We start from the raw sequence: 20,830 nt of genomic DNA, 5'->3' as shown, positions 1-20,830 counted from the left end.
TGTGGAAGACGAAGAGATTCAACGGTGGACACCATTGAAGATCAGAGTTCTCCTAATCTTTTGTAAATGTCTAAACTTTCTGATTTTGGTTTCTTGAATATTATGAGAGGCTAAACCCCCCAATGCCAGGGGGTGTCCCTGATTTGCATTGTAATGACTCTGAATATCGTTGTTCTTTAATCAAGCTTTCATATTTTGCAATTTAATTGTTTAATGTTTTTATTGCTTTCTTTGTCGGCAAAACAAGATTGATCCACGGTTAACGATCTGTAGGACTACGATTGTTAAGGTTTTTAAACAATTAAATCTTATTGTTATCACCTAGGCCTAGGGATACCGTAAGGTTATTTGAAAAATTCTTGATTATTTACATCTTTGGTTCACAAACCTTTGTTTCTAAGGACTTAGGCATTAGGATTGCAAACCAAAAGGTTTTCACTAAGGACTTAGGAAAACACCCTTAAGAACAAATAGTTGCATCATATGAACTTGTTGAAGAGATCTTATTACAGAGTCATTAGAAGGCTGATCATACACCTACCTTAGCATTACTCTAAATTTACACACAAAAGCTATTTTACTTTCAGCTTATTTATTTGAATTTTATTATTTCAAGATTTCAATATAAAAACCACATGTGCTATTTTGTTTAATTGACTGTTTATAATAATTTATCTTTTCTACGCAATCCTCGTGATCGATACTTGGGGTAAAACCCATTATAACTACATCGGTGAAAATAGTACACTTGCTATTTTTCCGATCAATTCTGTTCAGTCACAACTTTAATCTTCGCCATACGATGATAATAAGTATTTCGATCTCCATGTAAAAATGTTAAACTCGCGCTACAACAGATCATGAGTTAATAAGGCTTGTGTGAGAGTCAATTAAGCTTAATAATCCTACTACTTTAACATCTCTATAAGGACATCTTCATCAATTAACAGTGGAATCCTATTCACCTCCTCTGATGCGATCTTTGCATTATTGTCCACATTCTTGAAAACAATCCTATTCTGAGATTTAAACACAACTTTCAAGCTTTCCAGTTTCATTTATAGTCATAAAAATGGATTGTCGGGCACCGTCTTTTCCAAACATCCTTAACGACTCGCCCACAATCCTCATCGAAGTCCATACTTTGAAAAATCTGAATGGGCCTGGAGAAAAACCTACATGATCTTGACTTATTAAGAGTGGATTATGATCTAAGAAATATTTATAAAAAGTGTAACAGTTAATAAACATCCAATGCAGCATCTATGTTTGATTACAAATTGTTCGGTCCAGCCTTAAAGACACTGATTCATCACCAATCCTACCATTTAACCAAGTGAATTGTTCGCTCTCATCGCCCAAGCTTTGCAACTTAACTTTTGCAACAAATCTTTGCAAGTCAATATAAAGAGAGTAGTTTGATCTGTTACCTTCAAATTGGTATCAGAGCGCATGGAAAATATGATGAATCAGATGTCATTGCCTTAACTGTCAAAGTCAAACTATGAGAATTGGAGCATCCAGATGAAGGCGCTGCTTGGATCATTAGATGTGTGGGAGGTTGTAGAAGAAGGTTTTGAAGAACCAGAAACCACGACGGCATTATACATGTTGTTTAGAGCAGTAGACGAATCTAGTTTAGAGAAGATTGCTAGTTCAATTACTTCGAAGCAAGCGTGGGATACACTAGAAACGGAGTTCAGAGGAGCGAATAGAGTCAAGCAAGTTTGTTTTCAAACTCTTCGAGGAGAATTAGAAAGGATGAAGATGAAGGAGATGGAGTCCGTGTCGGACTACATCACGCGTGTGCAAACAATTGTAAATCAACTGAAACAAAATGGAGAAGCAATGATCGATGCTCGAGTTGTCGAAAAGATTTTAAGATCTTTGACTGACAAATTCGAAAATATAGTATGCGCAATAGAGGAGTCGAATGATCTTGCGACAATTACTGTCGAAGAAGTCGCTGGTTCACTTGAGGCACATGAACAGCGCAAAATACAGAAGAAGGAGGAGACACATGATAATGCAGAACAAACAAAGGAATCCACTATAGATGAAAGGGCACTCTTATCTCAAAACTGGCGCGGTCGAGGACGTGGCCGTGGAGGTCGAGATGGTGGTCGAAGCTATCAGAGCAATAATTCTGAAAGAGGACAGGCAAGTCATCAAAACTGGCGTGGTTGAGGACGTGGTCATAGAGGTGGCAGGTCGAACTACTCCAACATTGAATGCTACAAATGCAATAAACATGGACGCTTTGCGAAGGACTGCAACTCATACAATTGCTACAATTATGGAAAAGGGGGACACCTTGCAAAAGACTGTCGATTCAGGAGCAAAGTCGAAGAGACAACAAACTTCGCTTTAGAAACAGAATCAAACAAAGGATTCCTGTTAATGACCCAAAAGGAGACAAACACAGAAAATGACACTATATGGTATCTTGACTCAGGAGCAAGTAATCATATGTGTGGTCACAAACATCTATTTAAAGAAATAGAGAAAATTGAAGATGGTCATGTATCCTTTGGAGATGCGCCAAAAGTAAAGGTTGATGGAAAAGAAACAATTTGTTATTTGCAGAAAGACAACCTACTTGGGAAAATACAAGATGTTTATTATGTACCAGATCTAAAAGCAAATATTTTAAGTCTCGGGCAACTCACGGAGAAGGGATATTCGATATTTATGAAGGATCGAATACTGCATTTGAAGGATAAATCAGGACACAAAATTGCTCAAGTCTAGATGGGAAGAAATCGAATTTACAAGCTGTATCTGAGAAGCATTCAAGGAAAATGTTTGAAAATTGATACTGAAGACCAAGTAACTCTATGGCATCTACGTTTTGGTCACTTACATCATGATGGGTTAAAAATATTAGCGGGAAGAAACATGGTACATGTATTGCCTAACATGGAGTTTGAAGAAATTTTTTGTGAAGATTGTGTTCTTGGAAAGTAGACGAGAACTTCTTTTCATAAGGCACCACACAACCATAGGAACAATAGTCACCAACAGAACAAAATAGTCACCAACGGTACCTGTCATGTATATCCCTCCCCACTCACAGGTGAATCTAGGTCAGGGTAAGGTCAAAATGGCAACCAGAGTTATCAGTCCTCCTGAGGCACCACCGTTGTTGCATCTACATGCCAACAATGATACCCCATTTGGACCTCGACTGGGCGTGGGTCTCATGATCGCACTAGACAAGACCTGACATCTCATCGGCGTCATGACTATCCACTCTATCCTAGGTGTCCTATGTGTCAACTCTGGCCTGGGTATTGGGCCTTTTACCTCATATAAACATCCCACCCAACCTGCAAACAGAGAAAATATGTGCCCCCCACGGGGACCCATAATATAGTCCAGATGCATGCGAAAAGTAAACATGATATACAAGCAGGAAATAAACATGATATGCAAGCAGGAAATAGACATGATATGCAAACATATATAGGAAATGTAAACACATAAACAAATAAATAAACACCCAATAAAATGAAACAAACAAAGGCTAGGATCGACTCGCTAAGAATGGACCAACACAGGTCTATCAACATCCCCAGCAGAGTTGTAACACCCCAAATCTACCCAACGAATATTTAATAAAATTAGAGTGCGGAAATTCAACATACAATTGGGATGTCACATTCAACGTAAAACAACAAACAACTTAATCACATATATCATAGATACATAGCACATAACTCGGATGAACCGATAAAACCTGTTTACTCTTTTAAAAAATAAAAACAACTTTTATTAATAATAATAATAATATCAATTATTCAACTTGACTTCGCATAATATTTTTATTAAACTAAAACAACTTCACCAACATCATATTACTTCATAAATTCCACTTAAAAGTTAACAACTTATAGTTATAACAACAATTAAAAGACAATCGTTCATCCCCCCGAGTGCTACGTATCAGAGCAAGACCCAACTCGAACTAACAGCAACTAAAGACTTCATAAAATCACTTCAAAACTTCCACCGCTATCTTGAGTACCTGTCCGTTTCCCACGGTAAGGGAAACATCATTCAGAAGGGGTGAGATATCCAACAATATAAACAAGTGTATGATAAATAATATATTAGGATTAAATCATACAAAGTTATCACTTCATAGTCATAAAACTATAAATCACTTCACATTGCAAAAATCAACTCATGTCACTTCAAATGAGACACAACTGTGCATATGCATGTGGTACCCAGGGCTTCAGCCCCCATCGCCAATTGCCAGTTAAACAGAGGCATCAAGGCATAAGCCTTCGTCGCTAATTTGCCAATCCAGGCCGTCGCCAAAATATGCAATGTATGCAACTCGATAATGCACATCACACAACATACAACATAAACAACAAATCCTCGTCGCCAGGCATAAGCCTATATCACCAATTCATTTACCAATAATTAGTGGTAAATATCGTCACTGAAACATCCTGCAACTTCGCATAAAACAACAAAATATAGCAACATACACATCACTGATAAATCCCAAAGAAAATAGCAGCCCATCGTATTCAACATAATGCACGAAACAACTAATATACAACAACGTCATAATAATTTCATACTCATTCAACACTCTAACAAAATATTTTTATTAACTTATTCTATACTCTTAACTCGCGAAAATTTATAATAATTAATAATTATAACTCGACAGAGTTTCCAAGAACTCTAAATAATTCTATAATAATCTCTACAACTCTAAAGTGCCAAAAAAAAATACTCTACTGACAACATCTAGCAATTTTCTGCAACTAATTCCTCAATAATAATAATTATAAACCCTAGGTTAATTTTCCACCACCATTGATTGAACTTTTATAACCTTATTCACTGACGTCAATCAATTTCAACATTCAACAATACAATCACAACACACGAAACAGAGGCAATCATACAACCATAACCCCCACATATCATTCATCATAATCCTGTTTATAGAGCTAGAACCCCACCCTTACCTTGGATATGAGATTTCTCTACTCTTCCGGTTGCCATAGCTTATGCCGCCGCTTCCATCTTTTCTCCGAAAATCTTTTCTAACAACGTGCAGAGACGCAACAAAAACCTGTTCGGAAATCGCTTTGTCAGACGGACTTAAAATCATCAAAACAAAAATCGCTCCGGTCAGAAGTTACCTCTACAAGTCTGGAATGTTGTGTCCAAGAACCGCGACGATCCAACGGTTGGATTGGGAGAAACTTCCGTTTTACTAAGGTGTCTCACTGCAGAAACTTGCTGCGAAAATTGGACTTCCTCTAGCTTTTCTCTTCCGCCATGGCTCTCTTCTTCACCTCTCCTCCAAACCCTATTCCTCTTTGTGTTATGATAGTTCTTCCTTCTTCCAATTCTAAATCCAACATAATTGGGCCTAAGTTACATACTCCCTCCTTACTTCACAAAAACTCAAATTAAATCCAAAGTTATTTTTAAGCTCATTAATAAAATAACACTTCAACTTTATTTCACCAAATTAATCCGATTAATTACCATGCCAACTTAATAAAATAATTCCGACTTCGTCGATAAAATTCGAATTAAATACAAATAGTCCAATATTAATAATAATATTATTTCTTCAACGAAATCAACTTTATTAATTCTCCGACTAACCGAATAAAATCCAACTTTAACTTAATAATCCAAATACGCTTCCCAAAATAATACCGACAATTCCGATTGATCCTCGAACTTCGATTAAATCCAATGATTAAATTCTTAAATAATTTAATTAACTAATTAATTAAATTCGGGGCGTTACAACTCTCCCCCACTTGAATATTTTCGTCCTCGAAAATCTATCCGACACAACCATCCTCAACCTCGCTTATACTCGACTATACAACATCACAAAATACTCTTATCAACAAGATTCTCGTTATAGCATCCATCACTTTACTCACCATCAAGATAGCAAGATACGTCTAGACCATCCAACACAATTTTCGTCCACTATCAACAAGAGATTAAGGGTGATCAAGTCATTAATTTGTCAATAGACAGTCGACAACGATACTGAAGTATAAACCATCATTACCAACATTAATAGTGTTCTTTTCCCAATTGTACTCACCGACTCGCATTTCCGATCCTAACTCACAATTCAAAACTTCCCAACAACTTCTACAACTTTTTCCAAACTTTCAGCAAGAATCACCAAACTTCAAACACACTTATCTCTTTCAACACAGACCTCCCAAACACAAAATTATATTCCAAAATGAAGGTAATTTCATGTAGATTCCAGAACTTCAAGAATCGCTTAAATCCGATTTACGAGTATAAAGTTATCATCCTTGCAATGGGACTGGTCCAGAATTCCCGTATGCAGAATTTTCCAAAAATCAGCATCAGACACAAATATTAAAATGCACTTTTCTTCCTCTTCACAAATTTCCTGAAGACAAATCTTATATGCAAACTATAGGGAATTTCGTAGGCTTTTCAAAAAGTCCAGAATCGCTTCAATCAGAATCACGAGTAAAAAGTTATGCCCCTTTTACTGACAGCTGTCCCATAATTGCAAAAATCAGAATTTGAGGTTGATGGACATAAGTTCTATCTATCTCTCTTGCTTCCAAGATCTACCAACATCCTTTCTTCATTCAAGACGCTCCAACTTGTCAAACAACTAAAATCTTAAATCCATGTTACCTCGGAAAACAACACAACTTAAACAATACTTGCACTGTAGCCAACTGCAGCACACTAACATCTTACAACTGAATAGATCCGAGAAGCACCGCTTCTCCCCCACTTAGCTTCGAGCCAACTCCTGCAACCAACAACTAGAAAATAAACAAGTACCGACAGTGTTTCGCACACTTGTCGCATACAAAAGGATAAATAATATTAGACAACACTGGCCGGACAGACCGACCTGCTCTGATACCAATTGTAACACCCCAAATCTACCCAACGAATATTTAATAAAATTAGAGTGCGGAAATTCAACATACAATTGGGATGTCACATTCAACGTAAAACAACAAACAACTTAATCACATATATCATAGATACATAGCACATAACTCGGATGAACCGATAAAACCTGTTTACTCTTTTAAAAAATAAAAACAACTTTTATTAATAATAATAATAATATCAATTATTCAACTTCACTTCGCATAATATTTTTATTAAACTAAAACAACTTCACCAACATCATATTACTTCATAAATTCCACTTAAAAGTTAACAACTTATAGTTATAACAACAATTAAAAGACAATCGTTCATCCCCCCGAGTGCTACGTATCAGAGCAAGACCCAACTCGAACTAACAGCAACTAAAGACTTCATAAAATCACTTCAAAACTTCCACCGCTATCTTGAGTACCTGTCCGTTTCCCACGGTAAGGGAAACATCATTCAGAAGGGGTGAGATATCCAACAATATAAACAAGTGTATGATAAATAATATATTAGGATTAAATCATACAAAGTTATCACTTCATAGTCATAAAACTATAAATCACTTCACATTGCAAAAATCAACTCATGTCACTTCAAATGAGACACAACTGTGCATATGCATGTGGTACCCAGGGCTTCAGCCCCCATCGCCAATTGCCAGTTAAACAGAGGCATCAAGGCATAAGCCTTCGTCGCTAATTTGCCAATCCAGGCCGTCGCCAAAATATGCAATGTATGCAACTCGATAATGCACATCACACAACATACAACATAAACAACAAATCCTCGTCGCCAGGCATAAGCCTATATCACCAATTCATTTACCAATAATTAGTGGTAAATATCGTCACTGAAACATCCTGCAACTTCGCATAAAACAACAAAATATAGCAACATACACATCACTGATAAATCCCAAAGAAAATAGCAGCCCATCGTATTCAACATAATGCACGAAACAACTAATATACAACAACGTCATAATAATTTCATACTCATTCAACACTCTAACAAAATATTTTTATTAACTTATTCTATACTCTTAACTCGCGAAAATTTATAATAATTAATAATTATAACTCGACAGAGTTTCCAAGAACTCTAAATAATTCTATAATAATCTCTACAACTCTAAAGTGCCAAAAAAAATACTCTACTGACAACATCTAGCAATTTTCTGCAACTAATTCCTCAATAATAATAATTATAAACCCTAGGTTAATTTTCCACCACCATTGATTGAACTTTTATAACCTTATTCACTGACGTCAATCAATTTCAACATTCAACAATACAATCACAACACACGAAACAGAGGCAATCATACAACCATAACCCCCACATATCATTCATCATAATCCTGTTTATAGAGCTAGAACCCCACCCTTACCTTGGATATGAGATTTCTCTACTCTTCCGGTTGCCATAGCTTATGCCGCCGCTTCCATCTTTTCTCCGAAAATCTTTTCTAACAACGTGCAGAGACGCAACAAAAACCTGTTCGGAAATCGCTTTGTCAGACGGACTTAAAATCATCAAAACAAAAATCGCTCCGGTCAGAAGTTACCTCTACAAGTCTGGAACGTTGTGTCCAAGAACCGCGACGATCCAACGGTTGGATTGGGAGAAACTTCCGTTTTACTAAGGTGTCTCACTGCAGAAACTTGCTGCGAAAATTGGACTTCCTCTAGCTTTTCTCTTCCGCCATGGCTCTCTTCTTCACCTCTCCTCCAAACCCTATTCCTCTTTGTGTTATGATAGTTCTTCCTTCTTCCAATTCTAAATCCAACATAATTGGGCCTAAGTTACATACTCCCTCCTTACTTCACAACAACTCAAATTAAATCCAAAGTTATTTTTAAGCTCATTAATAAAATAACACTTCAACTTTATTTCACCAAATTAATCCGATTAATTACCATGCCAACTTAATAAAATAATTCCGACTTCGTCGATAAAATTCGAATTAAATACAAATAGTCCAATATTAATAATAATATTATTTCTTCAACGAAATCAACTTTATTAATTCTCCGACTAACCGAATAAAATCCAACTTTAACTTAATAATCCAAATACGCTCCCCAAAATAATACCGACAATTCCGATTGATCCTCGAACTTCGATTAAATCCAATGATTAAATTCTTAAATAATTTAATTAACTAATTAATTAAATTCGGGGCGTTACAACTCTTCCCCACTTGAATATTTTCGTCCTCGAAAATCTATCCGACACAACCATCCTCAACCTCGCTTATACTCGACTATACAACATCACAAAATACTCTTATCAACAAGATTCTCGTTATAGCATCCATCACTTTACTCACCATCAAGATAGCAAGATACGTCTAGACCATCCAACACAATTTTCGTCCACTATCAACAAGAGATTAAGGGTGATCAAGTCATTAATTTGTCAATAGACAGTCGACAACGATACTGAAGTATAAACCATCATTACCAACATTAATAGTGTTCTTTTCCCAATTGTACTCACCGACTCGCATTTCCGATCCTAACTCACAATTCAAAACTTCCCAACAACTTCTACAACTTTTTCCAAACTTTCAGCAAGAATCACCAAACTTCAAACACACTTATCTCTTTCAATACAGACCTCCCAAACACAAAATTATATTCCAAAATGAAGGTAATTTCATGTAGATTCCAGAACTTCAAGAATCGCTTAAATCCGATTTACGAGTATAAAGTTATCATCCTTGCAATGGGACTGGTCCAGAATTCCCGTATGCAGAATTTTCCAAAAATCAGCATCAGACACAAATATTAAAATGCACTTTTCTTCCTCTTCACAAATTTCCTGAAGACAAATCTTATATGCAAACTATAGGGAATTTCGTAGGCTTTTCAAAAAGTCCAGAATCGCTTCAATCAGAATCACGAGTAAAAAGTTATGCCCCTTTTACTGACAGCTGTCCCATAATTGCAAAAATCAGAATTTGAGGTTGATGGACATAAGTTCTATCTATCTCTCTTGCTTCCAAGATCTACCAACATCCTTTCTTCATTCAAGACGCTCCAACTTGTCAAACAACTAAAATCTTAAATCCATGTTACCTCGGAAAACAACACAACTTAAACAATACTTGCACTGTAGCCAACTGCAGCACACTAACATCTTACAACTGAATAGATCCGAGAAGCACCGCTTTTCCCCCACTTAGCTTCGAGCCAACTCCTGCAACCAACAACTAGAAAATAAACAAGTACCGACAGTGTTTCGCACACTTGTCGCATACAAAAGGATAAATAATATTAGACAACACTGGCCGGACAGACCGACCTGCTCTGATACCAATTGTAACACCCCAAATCTACCCAACGAATATTTAATAAAATTAGAGTGCGGAAATTCAACATACAATTGGGATGTCACATTCAACGTAAAACAACAAACAACTTAATCACATATATCATAGATACATAGCACATAACTCGGATGAACCGATAAAATCTGTTTACTCTTTTAAAAAATAAAAACAACTTTTATAATAATAATAATAATATCAATTATTCAACTTCACTTCGCATAATATTTTTATTAAACTAAAACAACTTCACCAACATCATATTACTTCATAAATTCCACTTAAAAGTTAACAACTTATAGTTATAACAACAATTAAAAGACAATCGTTCATCCCCCCGAGTGCTACGTATCAGAGCAAGACCCAACTCGAACTAACAGCAACTAAAGACTTCATAAAATCACTTCAAAACTTCCACCGCTATCTTGAGTACCTGTCCGTTTCCCACGGTAAGGGAAACATCATTCAGAAGGGGTGAGATATCCAACAATATAAACAAGTGTATGATAAATAATATATTAGGATTAAATCATACAAAGTTATCACTTCATAGTCATAAAACTATAAATCACTTCACATTGCAAAAATCAACTCATGTCACTTCAAATGAGACACAACTGTGCATATGCATGTGGTACCCAGGGCTTCAGCCCCCATCGCCAATTGCCAGTTAAACAGAGGCATCAAGGCATAAGCCTTCGTCGCTAATTTGCCAATCCAGGCCGTCGCCAAAATATGCAATGTATGCAACTCGATAATGCACATCACACAACATACAACATAAACAACAAATCCTCGTCGCCAGGCATAAGCCTATATCACCAATTCATTTACCAATAATTAGTGGTAAATATCGTCACTGAAACATCCTGCAACTTCGCATAAAACAACAAAATATAGCAACATACACATCACTGATAAATCCCAAAGAAAATAGCAGCCCATCGTATTCAACATAATGCACGAAACAACTAATATACAACAACGTCATAATAATTTCATACTCATTCAACACTCTAACAAAATATTTTTATTAACTTATTCTATACTCTTAACTCGCGAAAATTTATAATAATTAATAATTATAACTCGACAGAGTTTCCAAGAACTCTAAATAATTCTATAATAATCTCTACAACTCTAAAGTGCCAAAAAAAAATACTCTACTGACAACATCTAGCAATTTTCTGCAACTAATTCCTCAATAATAATAATTATAAACCCTAGGTTAATTTTCCACCACCATTGATTGAACTTTTATAACCTTATTCACTGACGTCAATCAATTTCAACATTCAACAATACAATCACAACACACGAAACAGAGGCAATCATACAACCATAACCCCCACATATCATTCATCATAATCCTGTTTATAGAGCTAGAACCCCACCCTTACCTTGGATATGAGATTTCTCTACTCTTCCGGTTGCCATAGCTTATGCCGCCGCTTCCATCTTTTCTCCGAAAATCTTTTCTAACAACGTGCAGAGACGCAACAAAAACCTGTTCGGAAATCGCTTTGTCAGACGGACTTAAAATCATCAAAACAAAAATCGCTCCGGTCAGAAGTTACCTCTACAAGTCTGGAACGTTGTGTCCAAGAACCGCGACGATCCAACGGTTGGATTGGGAGAAACTTCCGTTTTACTAAGGTGTCTCACTGCAGAAACTTGCTGCGAAAATTGGACTTCCTCTAGCTTTTCTCTTCCGCCATGGCTCTCTTCTTCACCTCTCCTCCAAACCCTATTCCTCTTTGTGTTATGATAGTTCTTCCTTCTTCCAATTCTAAATCCAACATAATTGGGCCTAAGTTACATACTCCCTCCTTACTTCACAACAACTCAAATTAAATCCAAAGTTATTTTTAAGCTCATTAATAAAATAACACTTCAACTTTATTTCACCAAATTAATCCGATTAATTACCATGCCAACTTAATAAAATAATTCCGACTTCGTCGATAAAATTCGAATTAAATACAAATAGTCCAATATTAATAATAATATTATTTCTTCAACGAAATCAACTTTATTAATTCTCCGACTAACCGAATAAAATCCAACTTTAACTTAATAATCCAAATACGCTTCCCAAAATAATACCGACAATTCCGATTGATCCTCGAACTTCGATTAAATCCAATGATTAAATTCTTAAATAATTTAATTAACTAATTAATTAAATTCGGGGCGTTACAACTCTCCCCCACTTGAATATTTTCGTCCTCGAAAATCTATCCGACACAACCATCCTCAACCTCGCTTATACTCGACTATACAACATCACAAAATACTCTTATCAACAAGATTCTCGTTATAGCATCCATCACTTTACTCACCATCAAGATAGCAAGATACGTCTAGACCATCCAACACAATTTTCGTCCACTATCAACAAGAGATTAAGGGTGATCAAGTCATTAATTTGTCAATAGACAGTCGACAACGATACTGAAGTATAAACCATCATTACCAACATTAATAGTGTTCTTTTCCCAATTGTACTCACCGACTCGCATTTCCGATCCTAACTCACAATTCAAAACTTCCCAACAACTTCTACAACTTTTTCCAAACTTTCAGCAAGAATCACCAAACTTCAAACACACTTATCTCTTTCAATACAGACCTCCCAAACACAAAATTATATTCCAAAATGAAGGTAATTTCATGTAGATTCCAGAACTTCAAGAATCGCTTAAATCCGATTTACGAGTATAAAGTTATCATCCTTGCAATGGGACTGGTCCAGAATTCCCGTATGCAGAATTTTCCAAAAATCAGCATCAGACACAAATATTAAAATGCACTTTTCTTCCTCTTCACAAATTTCCTGAAGACAAATCTTATATGCAAACTATAGGGAATTTCGTAGGCTTTTCAAAAAGTCCAGAATCGCTTCAATCAGAATCACGAGTAAAAAGTTATGCCCCTTTTACTGACAGCTGTCCCATAATTGCAAAAATCAGAATTTGAGGTTGATGGACATAAGTTCTATCTATCTCTCTTGCTTCCAAGATCTACCAACATCCTTTCTTCATTCAAGACGCTCCAACTTGTCAAACAACTAAAATCTTAAATCCATGTTACCTCGGAAAACAACACAACTTAAACAATACTTGCACTGTAGCCAACTGCAGCACACTAACATCTTACAACTGAATAGATCCGAGAAGCACCGCTTCTCCCCCACTTAGCTTCGAGCCAACTCCTGCAACCAACAACTAGAAAATAAACAAGTACCGACAGTGTTTCGCACACTTGTCGCATACAAAAGGATAAATAATATTAGACAACACTGGCCGGACAGACCGACCTGCTCTGATACCAATTGTAACACCCCAAATCTACCCAACGAATATTTAATAAAATTAGAGTGCGGAAATTCAACATACAATTGGGATGTCACATTCAACGTAAAACAACAAACAACTTAATCACATATATCATAGATACATAGCACATAACTCGGATGAACCGATAAAATCTGTTTACTCTTTTAAAAAATAAAAACAACTTTTATTAATAATAATAATAATATCAATTATTCAACTTCACTTCGCATAATATTTTTATTAAACTAAAACAACTTCACCAACATCATATTACTTCATAAATTCCACTTAAAAGTTAACAACTTATAGTTATAACAACAATTAAAAGACAATCGTTCATCCCCCCGAGTGCTACGTATCAGAGCAAGACCCAACTCGAACTAACAGCAACTAAAGACTTCATAAAATCACTTCAAAACTTCCACCGCTATCTTGAGTACCTGTCCGTTTCCCACGGTAAGGGAAACATCATTCAGAAGGGGTGAGATATCCAACAATATAAACAAGTGTATGATAAATAATATATTAGGATTAAATCATACAAAGTTATCACTTCATAGTCATAAAACTATAAATCACTTCACATTGCAAAAATCAACTCATGTCACTTCAAATGAGACACAACTGTGCATATGCATGTGGTACCCAGGGTTTCAGCCCCCATCGCCAATTGCCAGTTAAACAGAGGCATCAAGGCATAAGCCTTCGTCGCTAATTTGCCAATCCAGGCCGTCGCCAAAATATGCAATGTATGCAACTCGATAATGCACATCACACAACATACAACATAAACAACAAATCCTCGTCGCCAGGCATAAGCCTATATCACCAATTCATTTACCAATAATTAGTGGTAAATATCGTCACTGAAACATCCTGCAACTTCGCATAAAACAACAAAATATAGCAACATACACATCACTGATAAATCCCAAAGAAAATAGCAGCCCATCGTATTCAACATAATGCACGAAACAACTAATATACAACAACGTCATAATAATTTCATACTCATTCAACACTCTAACAAAATATTTTTATTAACTTATTCTATACTCTTAACTCGCGAAAATTTATAATAATTAATAATTATAACTCGACAGAGTTTCCAAGAACTCTAAATAATTCTATAATAATCTCTACAACTCTAAAGTGCCAAAAAAAAAATACTCTACTGACAACATCTAGCAATTTTCTGCAACTAATTCCTCAATAATAATAATTATAAACCCTAGGTTAATTTTCCACCACCATTGATTGAACTTTTATAACCTTATTCACTGACGTCAATCAATTTCAACATTCAACAATACAATCACAACACACGAAACAGAGGCAATCATACAACCATAACCCCCACATATCATTCATCATAATCCTGTTTATAGAGCTAGAACCCCACCCTTACCTTGGATATGAGATTTCTCTACTCTTCCGGTTGCCATAGCTTATGCCGCCGCTTCCATCTTTTCTCCGAAAATCTTTTCTAACAACGTGCAGAGACGCAACAAAAACCTGTTCGGAAATCGCTTTGTCAGACGGACTTAAAATCATCAAAACAAAAATCGCTCCGGTCAGAAGTTACCTCTACAAGTCTGGAACGTTGTGTCCAAGAACCGCGACGATCCAACGGTTGGATTGGGAGAAACTTCCGTTTTACTAAGGTGTCTCACTGCAGAAACTTGCTGCGAAAATTGGACTTCCTCTAGCTTTTCTCTTCCGCCATGGCTCTCTTCTTCACCTCTCCTCCAAACCCTATTCCTCTTTGTGTTATGATAGTTCTTCCTTCTTCCAATTCTAAATCCAACATAATTGGGCCTAAGTTACATACTCCCTCCTTACTTCACAACAACTCAAATTAAATCCAAAGTTATTTTTAAGCTCATTAATAAAATAACACTTCAACTTTATTTCACCAAATTAATCCGATTAATTACCATGCCAACTTAATAAAATAATTCCGACTTCGTCGATAAAATTCGAATTAAATACAAATAGTCCAATATTAATAATAATATTATTTCTTCAACGAAATCAACTTTATTAATTCTCCGACTAACCGAATAAAATCCAACTTTAACTTAATAATCCAAATACGCTCCCCAAAATAATACCGACAATTCCTATTGATCCTCGAACTTCGATTAAATCCAATGATTAAATTCTTAAATAATTTAATTAACTAATTAATTAAATTCGGGGCGTTACAAGAGTCGCCAGCTGTCGCACGCTCGCGAAAAATGAACAGAGTCGCCACCAATATATTTATCCCATAAGGGAATGGAATATCAGAAAACCTAACAAAGGAAGGAACAGGGTCTTGCGACCAGAGAATCTAGGTACGGGAGTCAGTTACGCAAGGGGAAGGTGCTAGCACCCCTCGCGCCCATCGTACTCGATGGTATCCACCTATGTTTGTTTCTATCTAAAGGGTGTGTACTATATCTATGTCTATATGCGAATGAATGCAAAATGTAGGGAAAATAAAGAATTGTACTCGCACGGGCCCTACCCCGCTGCCTACGTATCCTTTTCAGGAATCAGAGTTACCGTAGCTCGGCTCATGATTTTCTGTTTGTTTTTTTGTTTTTTAGTCGGGCGTAGTTAACGTTTACGCTCTTGTATAAGGGAGGACCTACGATGCGATCGAGCATAAATAACAATGCCCTTAGGTACCAACGAGGCAAAAGAAAAATAAATGATTGGTTTGTGTCTTTTTGGGTAATTCCATGATGACAAAACCCACTACAAGGCTTCGCACCACTTCCTTACTTTGCTTTAAATCTGATCATTTATTAGGTGTTTTCAGTGTTTTTGGTTGGTGTTTTTTTTTTAAGGGGAATTTATTTGTGACTAAGATCATACAAAAAAGAGTTTTTTTGAATATTTAGAGAACACACATCAAGGCCTACACCTCAATCGTTTCTCTAAATAGCGGTTAAGAAATACACCGAGGCCTACGCCTCAATCATTTCTCTCCCGCTAAGTAGAAAAGAAATACACCAGGGCCTACGCCCCAATCATTTCTTTCCTACTACGAAAAATAGTAGCGGTATGATCCTCGTCGATATTTATTAAGTTTTTTAAGATTGAAAAAGAAAAAGAAATGAGAAATTTTTTGCTCTTTTAAGAAAATCTTTCTTGAACTTCTAAGTAAGATTTAAAACATGTCATTTATTTTGCAAATATGTTTGAGTTAAAATTAAAATTTGTACAAATAGAACTGTTAAAATTATCTATGCAATTTTATTTTATTATTAAGAAAATTTCTATGATAATATTATCATAAAATATTATTATAACAGTGGCCAATATGTTGTACTTTGATTCTCCTGCTGGGATTGGTTTTTCATACTTCGTCAACAACAGTTCAGATTATTTTCTTGTTAATGATGAAATGGCAGGTAATACACTTTTATTTTAGTTTTTTTATTCTATCTAGGATATATATATAAATCATGTGTATTAGACTATAAATTTACAAAATTTAATTTTTTTTTCATTTTCTAATTTTCAACTCATCTTTATCATTTTAAGTTTGATTTCTCACTTCACACACTACACATATATTAGATCGTTATGATTTCTCATGCACTTTCTTGTAATTTTTATTATTTTAGTAATTCATGTTATCGATTAAATTATGAAATTATTGCTATTCATTTTATATTCAAGATTGTTGAATTCTTCTTCCATCGTAGATGTTATTCAATCACTATTATTTACACCTTAAGAATTTCAATATACCTCTGTTTTGATTCTTTAATCATAGTTTTTTTTTCATGCATTGGTATATTTTTATATAATTTTCATTTACATGCTAGACATATATTCTTTCTCTTTTGGAAATTAAATTATATTGTGTTAATAAATAATCATGTTGCTTTCCTTTGATTTGCGTAATTGTATTGTTTTTTCAAATAACTTATTTTTATTATCATGTTGCTTTGTAGTGTGTAACTTTTTTAATTTATAAAATTTGAATCCTGATACTAATTTCACTTCCATTTTGTAATAGGATTTTATTCTATAATTCTCGTACGTGAGCAGTTCAACCCAACCACCTCAATATTAGGAACACTTGTTAGGTCAGGTATTAGAATACTAGTTTACAGGTAATATTGTAATACGACGTTATTACTATTTAATTAATATTAAATTCTTTTGATTAAGCAAAGCTTGTTTTTTTTTTTTTGCTTACAGTGGTGATGCTCATGTTGTCATTCCCTTTATGGGGACACATATTTTAATAGGAGAAGTGATCAAAGATTTTGGATTGAAAACTACAAGACATTATGAGGCTTGATTTTAACGTGGTCAAGTAAATATGTTTCCTACTTGAGGGTAAAAAATATTATGTATTTGTAAATTATGAACCAATTATCTAAATTTATAGGCATAACAAATTTTTATCTTATTTTTTTTGTAAACCTTTTAATTGTAACTTTACTTGCTTATATTCATTCATATTTATACTTGTAAAGCTAACTTATTTTGACATTTAATATTAAAGATGGCGGGATGGACTCAAGTATACGGGGATATCCTATCTTTTGTTGCAATAAAGAGTAGAGGTCATTCAGCCGCATTTTCTCAACCAAAGAGATCGCTCATAATGATTAAGACTTTTTATGAAGGAAAACCCCTTCCAAAAAGACACATTTTTCCTTCTAAAAATCGGCATTGAATGTATTCATTATTTTTTATTTGATTATAATATTTGTAACATGCACACTTATTGTGTTCTGTAAAAAATTTTAATTTAAAGTTGGTCCACTTAAATGTCTCATAGCTGCTAATTATTTATCAACGAATTTAATATAATCACTTCCATTTTATATACATGATCTTAAACTTTTTAATGTAATTCAAATGATCGAATAGTATCTTTTCCTACATTATGGTAAGGTAGCGTTACCTGTTATCAAAATACATCAGATTTGTTTCTTATAGTCTATAAAATAAACACGACATTTAATAATTTAGAGATCTTTAAGAAAACAAAAGTTTATTTATATTTATCAGTTGGAATGAAAATCATTTAAAAAAAAAAAAGACATCCATAAAAACATATAAGAACTTTCAAAAGTTGCTTAAAAGTTAAAACAACTTCTCATCTGAAACAATTTTTAGATTTTTATTCTCGTCTATTAAAATGATGTATCAAACATATAAGAACTTTCAAAATAAATTTTTGTAAGTGTATTTTAAGGAAGAAGTTGAAACAACACACGCTTAATATCTCCTCTACAATCGATGATGCAATTACTAAAATACAAGATCAGATAAACAATGGTAGAAATAAAAAATCATAATATATATATATATATATATATATATATATATATATATATATATATATATATATATATATATATATATATATATTTTGTTATAGTTGTGGATTCCATATAAGCACTATATGAAACCATTTTTGTTATAGTCTTCCCATTTTTCTTGAAATAATGATAGAAACAATGACAATAGTAATAGTAGTATTATTTGTTTTTTTACAATAAATTTCTTAGATAATTCGATAAGGAATAGTTGTTATTGATATATGATTGTTATTATAAAATAACTAATAATTGAAAATATTAAAAAATAAATATGTAGAAAATCACCAATATGAATAATCTAAGAATATGACACTCACGAGAGGGCGATTTTCGGTGAAGAGTTTTCTGGCGGAGGCGCTGTAGGTTTTAGGTTGTCTCTCAAGGGTCTTTTTGTTTGGGTTAATCTTCACCTTTTCAATTTTGGTTTAAATTCCTGATCTTAGGGTCAGGGACCTTGCTGGGGAGGTTGATTGTTTTCACTAACAAGGTCTTTGGAGCACCATTAAGCGCTTAGTTTCTGCTCTTTCTGTTTTGGTTCGTTTCTGAGTTGCTTGTTCAAGGTTATTGGATGTGTGGGTGAATTTTCTTAGATGCATAGTGTAGGCTTGAAAAAAGTATCTTATAACAAGCGCCCTTTGTCAAAATGGGACACTTTTCCATTCGGTGGGCGAAATCAAAATATTCAGGGTAAGAATATGGAGATCACTTCTATGTATGTATTTGAGTTTTCGGAGGAGTCTACTACCAAAGAATTGTTCGATTTGTTTGGGTGTATCAGGAGTATTGTCGAGGTAGCTATTTTGCCTAGGAGAAATAACTTTTGGAACAGGTCCGGGTTTGCTCGGTTCGTGGAGGTAAGCGATGGGAGATATTTAGCGGTGCATTTAGACAACACTATCATAGCAGGTAAGAAGATTCATGTCAAATTCGCTAGATTTAACAGGGGTCAGGTTAGGGGCGATAGGAGGTTTGGAGGGACTGTTATGGGAAAACATGGCAGGATTCAAGTTAGGGTTGCAGATATGGGTAAGGATAATACAAGGTCTGATTCAAAAAGGATGGATAAATCTTATGCGGAGGTGGCGGTTAATGCTCCTATAGTGAGTGGGGTGAAGGGGGTTTTGAACTATCGGCTTCGTTTTCAATCATCTGAAGAACGGAGAGGTAGGTTGGCTAAAGCATACGTGGGCAACGTTTGTATTCCGGGATCGGCGTACAATATCCAAACACACTTTGAAATGGAGGGTGTATTTGGGGTTAAAGTGTCTCCTTTAGGAGGCAATGTGTGTCTGCTAGAAGAGTCAGAGGAAGGCTTTATCGAAGATTTGATTGGAGAAGGCAAGAGTTGGTGGAAGAGTTGGTTTTCAGAGATTAAAAAATGGGAAGAAGGTATGATGGATGACTGTAGGGATGCTTGGATCAGAATTTATGGAATTCATGTACACGCGTGGTCTTCTGAATTCTTTGTTGCTTTGGCTGAGTCTTGGGGGAGGTTTATTTGCATCGATGAAATTACTACGAAAGGCTACGTGTTCGATGTTGCTAGAGTATTGGATAATATCCCTATTGCGCTTACGTTACCTAATGCCGTTACTGCTAATATAGATGGTGTGAATTTTAATGTTTAAATTAGAGAGGATGCGCCGGGTCAGGTTAGGTTCTCACAAAAAAATTTGAAATCTATTTCGTCTAATTGTTGCACTACTGACTCGGAAGAAGGATGGTTAGACGATGGGGATGGAGCGGATGATATTTCAAGGTCTGATGGTTCGTCCGACAGTATCGAACAATTTTGAGATAAACATAGGTCTGATGACTAATTTTAATTTTACTAATTCGACCCTATATAAAAAATAAATGTTTATTATAAA

At 35.0% G+C, this 20,830-nt stretch overlaps 1 protein-coding gene across 1 annotated transcript; it reads left to right on the top strand.

The window, feature by feature from the left end:
- The first annotated feature begins 19,654 nt into the window (after positions 1–19,654).
- On the top strand, positions 19,655–20,587 carry LOC131597141 (uncharacterized). The gene has a single exon (XM_058869852.1). It carries the CDS (start codon positions 19,655–19,657, stop codon positions 20,585–20,587), a length of 933 nt encoding a protein of 310 aa, XP_058725835.1.
- The last annotated feature ends 243 nt before the right edge of the window (positions 20,588–20,830 follow it).

The sequence above is a fragment of the Vicia villosa genome, linkage group LG4 (assembly GCF_029867415.1).
Source record: "Vicia villosa cultivar HV-30 ecotype Madison, WI linkage group LG4, Vvil1.0, whole genome shotgun sequence".
Taxonomy (NCBI): domain Eukaryota; kingdom Viridiplantae; phylum Streptophyta; class Magnoliopsida; order Fabales; family Fabaceae; genus Vicia; species Vicia villosa.
This window is presented reverse-complemented; position numbering and strand designations above follow the sequence as displayed.